Source organism: Lasiosphaeria miniovina (assembly GCF_030549165.1).
Source record: "Lasiosphaeria miniovina strain SMH2392-1A chromosome Unknown B0T26scaffold_1, whole genome shotgun sequence".
In the NCBI taxonomy this organism is placed as follows: Eukaryota; Fungi; Ascomycota; class Sordariomycetes; order Sordariales; family Lasiosphaeriaceae; genus Lasiosphaeria; species Lasiosphaeria miniovina.
Genome location: NW_026848220.1, coordinates 7,647,976 through 7,657,670, shown reverse-complemented (window position 1 = coordinate 7,657,670; position 9,695 = coordinate 7,647,976). Strand labels below are relative to the sequence as shown.

Below are 9,695 nucleotides of genomic sequence, written 5' to 3'. Positions count from 1 at the left end.
GGCACAGTCAATCAGCCTGAGCTATCAGCTGTCAGCCGTTACTCCCAGGGAAGGCAGCCCCTGGACCAACCGTTACCCCCAGGCAAGGCAGCCAACCTTGACCACCAGCCAAGAGACCCAAACCTAAGCAACCAGATCACGTAACGACACCCCACCAAGCCATGCAATTTGGACACCTCGAGACATGAACAAATACGCTCAACACCTTGACACAAAGGTACCTACATATTCGACACTGCCCACATCACCACCTTCTTAGCAATCTCGGGCCGCCCCACAGATGTCCCCAGACGATGGGTGGAGTGGGGGCGCGACATGACAGGGGCATGTCATTACCCCAGCTCACTAACGGCGGGTTGGAGAACCTGAAATGCCTGTCCCTCCACCAAAGGGGACAGGGTGAAAGGTATTTCCATGCCTAGCATTAGCATGTAGATGACTGTGAGTGGCATCTAAAGAGCACTCAAGGGAACCTGCACAAATATACGTAGGCTGTTGACTTTCATCATGTTCGGTCCGTGTCGCCACCTGCCTCAATCCCACCCATTCTGACCTTAGTTGTTGACGGCGGACAATTAGCGGGTTGAATGTTAATTATAACACAAATTTTTCTCGTCTATCAAACTCAGCACTATCACCGCAAGCATCTTATTCACGATCAACGTACCTATTCAACCCAATCCCTGGATGTTTGCTATCAGACGACTTTCCAAGATTTTGAATAGCCCTAATACCAAACGGCTCGCTCTAAAGGTTCCTTGCCGAGGGAGGTAAAAGCTATTACAATCCCTATTTTGGAATCTGTAGGCCTATTTCTTGATCAAAACACCTAGCTACCTTTGTTAAAGCCTTTTCCTGGCCGGTGCGATCCGTATTTGCCACGTTATCACATTTATTCTGCCCAAGTGCGGACGTACCACGCTACAAACATTCTGGGATTGGATTATAAAGATGCCACAGTAAACAGATCCCTGTCCGGGCGCATGAAGCAAGGTACGTACTCGTTGTCTCCACTCCCCAACACCTTACACGGTCCCCGCTAATCGACTGCGCTGATGCAGGAACGCTCTCGTGGCCGCACTAAACGTGTACCGATCAGGGAAAGACAAATCTTTTCGACAAGGCGAAATTGCCCGTTCAAATTACAAGTTGGCGCTGGTACTTGCGAGGCTAGGTGAGACGAATCAAGTCCGAGACGCCGTGCAAACTGCCGAAGCATTCAAGACCATGACGCAAGAGGTGGTATTGGAGGACCATGAAATACCTGACAATCAGGAGGCTGCTTATGACTAGCTGGTGAGTGTGCGGTCTCGGTAGTTGATGGCTCCCTTCTGACACATCATTTACTTTGACCTTCCAAGTAGCATTTCCGCAGGTTTTGATTTAAGTAATTATAAATATAACAAAGAGGGAGAGTTCGTTGACCCAAGGTGCCTGATCAACTCAATGTGGTTGCTTCTTGTCAGCCAGTTATACTAGCACCAGGGGCAGTTTTATCGGCTCCTTGAACTTCCTTCCCCATGGTGTCTGAAGAGCGAACCTAACAGTTTATCCACCGGCATTTCAATACGCGATGCACACTCCAGAGCGCATTGTCGTTGGACCAGCGCAGAAAAGCCAGCCCGCTCAACATCGATCGCGACTTGATCAGCTAGACACGACATGTCCAAGCCGGCACACGCTTGGGCACAGAGACTAAGCACAGCTCCTCAAAGGGGCAGTCAACTTCGCGGACCTAAGTTGTTCAAGGTTGTATTTCCCAAGTTATGGCCCGCGCGTGGCACCCCCTCTTTTAATCGGCCCTAAATTTTTTCATTTCTTTTATCACCTTTCCCCCCATTACCCAAAAGCACTTCCTGCTATTGTAACAAGCGTCCTTGTGTTAATTAACCAGACACCAGCTGTCTTCAAGACTAACCTTGACAAAATCAAATGTAGTAAGCACCGCCTCGATTGCCCAAATATCTCAGAGCCATTTTAACGACGAGTGACCGAAGTTCCCACCTAGGGTTAGGGTATATCGAATTTGGATAAGTGAAGCACCTCGAGCCAACCCAGGCAGTGTCTTGTCTGGCTTAGCCGCACGTTATGAAACGCTTACTAAGAGATGGACGAGTGGATCTTCTCACACAGCGTTGACCACCGATAAGGAGAATGGGGTTTGTTGCAAAGGCATGGCCTCCAGAGAGGTGCATAGACCCTAACCCTAGGCGAGGGAAGACAGATCACCTGACCGTTGTCTAAAATGGCTGGACAATCGAGGCGGTGCTGCCTTGATTAGCATTTCCCTCATTGGCGCCAGGACATGCACTGCCCCTCAGCCCTGGCCATGGCGCGGGCGCATACACTGGGCATGATGGCGTGGCGGTCCATGCCCGACATCCTCCTCTTCGAGCGAGGTGTGCTTCACATAATTCATCTTCAATTGAGGCCTCTTTCCGAATCTGCGTGACAGGTTGCGATCCGAATTAAGCCCCCCCCGTTCCAAGTTTATTCACTCCCTGATTTCAATCGCATCTCCAATAGGTCTTAATAGGTCGAAAAGCTGGCGCTGGCAAGAATCGGGCGGAATGGATCCCATCACGAGCTTCTCGCTTGCCAGCGGTGCAGCGCAGTTGGCAGACTTCACCTTCAAGCTGATCTCCGGCACCACCGCCATCTACAAGTCGGCCGAGGGCGCATCCGACGAAAATGCGTCCATTGAGGCCATCGCGGCCAGGTTGCAGGCCCTTGCAGGCAATGTGGCCGACGCATCTGAGCTTGTAGAGGCCGGGCTGGTCGACAAAACCGTGGCCAACATAGCAAAGTCTTGCGGCAGTATGGCAAAGCAGTTGCTTCACGCCCTCGACCAGTTGAAAACGGACGAAAAGACGGTCTGGAAGAGCTTCTGGGCCGCCCTGAAGACTCTCTGGCAAAAGACCCGCATCCAGGATATGGTAGCCACCCTGAGCCGGGAACAGGCCTCTCTGGTCGTCCATCTGCAGTGGGGGATAGCGTACGTCTACGCTTCCTGCTTGTCCCTTGAGTGCGAAAGAGTCCTAGACTGACGTGTGATTGCAAGAAACAAACAATCATCGATGCACGAAGCTCTCCGCCAGATTGACGAACGAACGCTGCAGCTAAGAATCGACCGCACCGAAACTCTGCAGCACATCAGAGATGCAATCAAGTTGGAAATAGCCAAAGCGAAAGAAGACATCAGCCAAGAGATAGCCAAGATCAAGGGTACGATTGGTTGTAACCACGACTTTCAGACATGGCTCCGAAACTAACGCTGTCACCAGACGTGCAGACGACCGAGTCAGGCCAACCAATTTTACTACACGAAGATACAAAGGTTGTGAGGCTTGTGAATGTCGTAGCTAGCCTTGTCGTCACTGCACAGCAACGCAATGATCAGCACGCTTTTCTATCCACCCTCTATTTCGACACCATCATGGCACGCCAGGCCGGCATCAGAGAAGCTCACCCCCAGACCTTTGACTGTAAGATAAAATTTTTCTCAACAGTGATTTATTTACTAAAATACTAACCCTTGGATTTCCCTAATCAAAAGGGGCCTTTCGCGACAACATGCCGGATGGGACGCCCCTTTCCCTCAACTCGTGGCTGAGAAGCGGCAGCGGCATCTTTTGGATCCGGGGGAAAGCGGGCTCGGGGAAATCAACCCTCACAAAGTTTGTCATCCAGAGTCCCTTCACACGCACTATCCTCAAAGCGTGGGCCGGGAGAGACGAACTAGTCATCGCCAACCACTTCTTCTGGAATTCCGGATCAAAGCTGCAGATGTCACAGACTGGACTGTTCCGGACTCTGCTCTTCGAGATGCTCCGGCACTGTCCCGAGGTGATTCCTCAAATCTGCGAAGCCATGCCCCACGTCACCGAAGACTCGTACCAGTGGACCACCGAGGACCTACTCCTTGTCATGGAGGTCGTATCGAGCCAGAAGATACCCAAGAAGTTCTGCTTCTTCATCGACGGGCTGGACGAGTACGAAGGAGACCACTACCATCTCATCGATATGCTACGGAGACTGGTGTCGTTTGGCAAGGCCAAGATCTGCTGCTCCAGCCGGCCGTGGACCTGCTTCATTGACGCATTTGGCGAGAGTCAAGACAGGCTGCTCAAGCTCGAAGATCTCACTAAAAATGACATCAGGAGATACGTCCAGGACAACTTCGACAAGCACCCTCAGTTCCTCAAGCACCACTACGACCCAGAGTACAAGACCCTCGTCGATGACGTTGTCGGGAGGGCGCACGGCGTGTTCCTCTGGGTCTTTCTCGTGGTCCGGTCGTTGCGGGATGGCCTAACCTATGCCGACCGCGTCTCGGACCTCCAAAAGCGGCTCGACACGCTCCCGCCAGACCTGGAAACCTTTTTCCAGCACATCCTCGACTCGGTCGACCCCTTCTACCGACAGCAGTCGTCCGAAGTGTTCCTTCTAGCAGCTTACGCGCCCGAGTCGCTGCCGCTGCCCATCTACCACATCCTGGACAACATCGACGACAGCCCGTCAAAGCTGCTGTCCATGTCGCTCACGGCACGCGATCTGGGCTTGCCCGGTCCGTGGAAGGACAAGATGGCGCGCCGGCTCGACGCGCGAACCAAGGGCCTCATCGAAGTGATCAGGTCTCATAACAACGGTGACCCAGTTCCGCCGCAGTTCCGACACGTGCAGATGCGCGCCGAGTTCCTACACCGCACAGTGCGCGACTTTTTGCTCACAGGCGACGTCAACACCATGCTTCGCGGGCGGTGCCGCGCCGACTTTTCTCCCGCCACGCGCCTCAACCAGGCGTTCTTGGTCCTGCTTCGCTCGTCGGAAATCATCCGTGCCCCGAGCATCGCCAACTACGTCGAGAGCTTCGCGTACTTCGCGTGGCGGATCGAGCAGGAACAGAACACGGCGCCGCCGATGGCCCTGATGAAGGCCGCCGAGGCCGCCCTGGCCAAGCTCGACTGGATGCGCCCAGCTGACCCGCACAAGCATAATCTGCGCCCCGCGTCGCTGTTCGCGCTGGCCCTCAGCCGCGGCATCTACTTGTACGCGACCGCGCTGCTGAATCTGGAACCCGACGAGCGCTTGAAAGCAGAAATCTCCAAGAACGAAAGCCCGCTTCTAAGCCTTGTCATCCTCCCCTTCAACGCAGCGCCGTACCACTGGTGGAGCATTTCAGTCGAGTTCGTGCAGTTGCTGCTCGAGCAGGGGGCGTCGCCGAGCGCGCGGCCAGCGCGCAACGAGAGCACGCCGTTCGAGATGTTCCTAGGCGAGCTGAAGAAGCGGCCGCTGCGCGCCGTGTGGAAGGACGAGCTGGGGCTCGAGTACGCGGGCGCCAAGGCCGTGCTGGGCGCCATGATTGCCAAGGGCGCGCCGCTCAACCGCCTGCCGGAGGCTAAGGAGATTATAAGGTCGAGGTTCGACATGCTGGACGCCGAGTACCTACTCAGCCTATCGCCCATGGCGCCCGCCATGCCGGCCGCACTCGCACTGAGGGCCAAGGAGATGGCCAAGCGCAAGTCGGCTACGGTGGGGGCCGGGCAGGAACAGGCGCCCTCGCCGTCGAGCCCGGGCCGGCTGTCGGCGAAGCCGGAGAAGGCGGATGCCTCTCCGAAGAGGGCGGATCATAACAAGACGGCTGGGCTGACGGCGAGGTGGCGCGGGCTGCTCTCGAAGAAGGACCAGTCCGTGGGAACGACGCCATGACGGCACTCGCGAGCCACGTGTTTACGCCATATATACCCCCCCTTTATTTTGTCCATATACCCGTTTTAACTGGATTCCTGGAGTTTGGGCTCTATTTATTTGCTTCTAATTATGAAACCCATTTGTTTATTTCAAATTCGCGAAAAGTTCTAACCTTTGATTCAACGCCCATCTCGTCTTGGTCTAGCGCCAAGAATAAGAAGCCTGCAAGTGCTCCGCAACGAGGAGTGCTAAAGGCGGATGGAGGCAAACTTTTACCGGCAACGTAATCATTGCGACCTTTCCGGTTCCTCTTAGGGAAAGCGTCGCGAAAGCCTCTCAAATAGCCAACGCACCCGACGAAGTACTCCGGCTTGCGTAGTGCACTCGCTTGAACTTCCTTGCCTAGGTCTAGCACAGAATAAGGTATACGTATGCCGTGTGCATCCATCCGAGATGCCAATCAGCCAGGTAGCCTCGCTTTGTGGCATCGACGACCTACTCAGGTTATCTCCAGTGCAACGCAGGTCAATTTCCAGGCCCAGGGATCCCTCGATGTCACTCCGTTGTCAAACACACCTAGACCACAAATTGAGAGGCAGTGCATCGAGCCCGCAGACTTGGCCCCGCATCGCCTCGCTTAGTGGAGGGGTCGGACGAAAATGCACTGTCGTCCTTGTCGCGTGCCCGCCTGCGCCGTTCCCATTGGCGAGGCGGGAAGAAAAGCTTGGAGAAAGCTTCTTTCGCGCTGAGCATTCGGGTCGATCCGGTCACTAATGCGATACCGAGATGGGCGAGATAGGCTGTGCGGAATCAGCCTTTGGTTGTTGCCCCACCACCAGCTAAACCAGGCAGTGGGGTTTGGCAGCGAGCTCTCGGTGGCCAAAAACGACCGTCTGACGCAAGCAAAAGACCCTGTCAGTGGAGATGGATGATTGCTCCTAGCCTGGCAGCAAAGCGCTCCTGCGTACGGGTATCCATGCGTATTAGATGAGACGGGCTCTTCCAGGTCGCCTGCGGCCTTCGCTGCCTTCCAAGTTAGGTAAGTTACCGTATTCGAGAACAGAAAGCCCCAGCGGCAGGCAGGCGCAGACAGTGCAGTGGGGACTCCACCGTAGTGTAATCCGTACTCGGTGCAGGGCGTCCCGCTCGGAATTAAGACTCGACATCCATTAAAGTCAATTCGATCCCCGCACTCCCCTGACCCGACCCCGCTTCCAACCGGCCCAGCGCGCTGTTGCATCACTCACTGCAGCCAAGCAACCTCCGTCTACCCATCATGTCGAAACGGTTGTCGCTGTTCAAGAAGCTCAGCGGCGACGGCCCAGTCAACGGCCCAGTCGACGCCCCGCCGGCATACAATGCCATCTCCAACGACGCGCAGCTAGCGGACGGTCTGGCGCCGTCGGACCTGGCAGTGCCGCCCGTCGACGAGCCCGTCAACCTGGAAGCCGCCTTTGAGAAGCTGAACCTGTCCGACACCCCCGCCAATCCCACCGTCCCAACTTGCCTCGCCCACTTGAAGCTGCTGTTTGCCATCCAGTCCATGAAGGAGGATGTCGGCTACACGGACGGTCTCTGGGGCTTGTGGGATTCACGCGTCGGACCGCTCGACCCTCTGGCAGTGAGCACCGAAAAGAAGGGTGCCGCCGCAGCGGCCGCCTCCGCTGACGCGCAGCCGACTCCAGAGCAGCTGGCGCGAAACAAGCAGCTCGAGCTTCTGAGCCAAGTCCGCGAGAAGCGCTGGGCCTTGTTCGTCGCGCGCGCCGTCGAACGTTATGAAGTATGGTGGAAGTCGCTCCGAGGAAAGCCGCTGACGGAGCGGGACATGGACATCGCCGGCTCAGATTCGTACGAAAAATTCCCGAGCAGTCCCATCGCCCTCACGGAATGGAGCGAGAAGTCGATGCTCCCACTTGGTAAGCAGTCCTCTCGAGAACCTCTTTTGCGCTGTTAACCCTAACCCTGGACAGATGTGCTCATGGTTTGGCACACGCACATGCTCAACCCTCGAGCGTTCCTCGAAGACGCCATGCTCGCCGGGCTGAGGTCCCTGTGGACATCTGGAATGCCCTGGGAAACCGTTAACAAGGCCATCGACTCCAACTTTGCGTACAAAGTCTCTGACGACTGCAAGGCTTATTGGGCCGCCGGGACGGGTCTTTCTTGGGAAAACGCAGACGATCCTCTGATCAAGAACCTGCGATGTCCCCGCTGCAACACGTGGCTCCAGATCCCATGGACGACCTGCGGTCTTCCCGAGGATCATAAACCCGGCGGCGAGGATCCCGGGCTCATCGGGAACGGCTACGGCGACGGGAATCTCCAATATTTATGCTCGGGTTGCGGTATCAACATCCGTAAGGAGCTACTCGCAGCCGCCAAGTTTGTTCGAGACACGCAGGCCCTGCTCGGTCCAGAAAATCGGCCAATGCCGGGAACTCTGCTGGATCCAAAATCGGGCATGCCTGAGCCCCCGCCGGTGCTCGAGAGTTTGCGCTCGGTTTTGCCTCGCACATTCCCTAACCGTCTTCTGAAGAGCGGCTGCAATTCCATCAGGACACGCGTCACCAGCCTCATTACCTCATACACGTACCCAGACCCCACCATCGAGGATATCCGAAAAGAGATTGAGAAGGTCTTTGGGAATAGGCAGTGGCTGAGAGAGGTTGACGGGCTGGACAGGCCGGGAGCCATTTCGAGAAATGGTCCTCTGAGCCCGGTTGCGCGCATTTGTGTCCGCAAGATGATGTCTCGGTACTGGGAAAACTTCGGCCACTTTGCCCTCGATCTCTCCGGGGGTGTTATGCGCCAGGGTATCTTCATTGAGAAAATGTACAAGCTGGACTGGCTGCACAGTCCCGCGGCCACAGACACTATGGCGCGGCTGCTCGTCAAGTACGACCGCTTCACCCAGATCATGCGCGCCAACCCCGGCCGCGTTGCGGTGCCCACGCTCGACGTCGATCTCGCCTGGCACACACACCAGCTCAGCCCAAGCATGTACTACCACTTCACCACCAACCGGGTCAAGAAATTCACCGACCACGACGACAAGATCGACGAGAACACGCTCAACCTCCAGTTTGAGTGGACAAGCAAGGAGTACCAGGACCGGTTCGGCGAGGTGTACAGCGAGTGCACGTGTTGGTACTGCGAGTGTAAGAGGGTTCGCTTGTCCGGCTATCATCTGCCTTGTGCTAACAGTTCCTGCGAATCCCTGAAGCTATTCGATCTTCTCACATAAACCCGGTGGGCAAAGTCCTAGGCATGTCCAAGCAAGAGAAGCGTATGTCTCCCAGCCTCTTTTGCCCGCCACATCATATATATATCTGGCTTCGGCCCCGCTAACCCATGTTGTTCCCGCTTGTCTCGCGCAGTGGCCGAGAACTTCCACACGTCCGGCGCTGCGCAGTTCTGCCCGCCTGAAAACTCGGCACACATTTCGGCGCACAACTCGGTGCGGGCCATGACGGACCCGCGCCTCCAAGGCCCGGTGAGCGCGGCGCGCCAGCGTGTTCAGGCGCAGCTCGCCGCGCTACAGCAGCGGCGCCTCGATGCCGCCTACGCTAAAGCCCAGGCCCGTGCTGCAAAGAAGGGCCGCCGCATCCCACCCCGGGATGAATACTACGATCATTGGGGGTACCCCTACGCTTACTACGGCCCCTACATGTACCCACTTTGGTGGACCCCCGGCCTCTACTATGGCTGGTATCCCGCGTACGTCGCGGCCTGCGCCGGTGGTGCCGGCTGGGGCAGCTGCGCGGCGGGCACGTGCGGCGGCGGCGTCGCGGCAGGAGCTTGTGGTGGGGCAGGGGTAAGTTTACATTCCTGCCGTCGGGTCCGACTGTTAACAAGCGCGCATGTTTACTAACCACGTTTCTCTACTGTAGGGCTGCGGTGGAGATGGAGCCGGCGGATCGGGCGGTTGCGGGGGCGGGGGTGGTGGAGGCTGCGGAGGCGGAGGCGGGTGCGGTGGAGGTTGCGGGGGCGGCTGTGGCGGTGGG

General features: G+C 56.6%; 2 protein-coding genes across 2 annotated transcripts; both read left to right on the top strand.

Moving 5' to 3' along the window:
• Positions 1-2,570: 2,570 nt before the first annotated feature.
• B0T26DRAFT_747018 (uncharacterized protein) lies at positions 2,571-5,709 on the top strand (the record flags this gene model as incomplete). The annotated part of the gene is made up of 4 exons (XM_060444782.1): positions 2,571-2,995; positions 3,062-3,225; positions 3,285-3,485; positions 3,557-5,709. The coding sequence occupies 4 exons, from the start codon at positions 2,571-2,573 to the stop codon at positions 5,707-5,709; spliced, it is 2,943 nt and encodes a 980-aa protein (XP_060304082.1).
• A 901-nt stretch (positions 5,710-6,610) lies between these two features.
• B0T26DRAFT_98260 (uncharacterized protein) lies at positions 6,611-9,046 on the top strand. Its single transcript, XM_060448184.1, has 2 exons — positions 6,611-7,607; positions 7,662-9,046. The coding sequence occupies exons 1-2, from the start codon at positions 6,968-6,970 to the stop codon at positions 8,933-8,935; spliced, it is 1,914 nt and encodes a 637-aa protein (XP_060304081.1). The 5' UTR covers positions 6,611-6,967; the 3' UTR covers positions 8,936-9,046.
• The last annotated feature ends 649 nt before the right edge of the window (positions 9,047-9,695 follow it).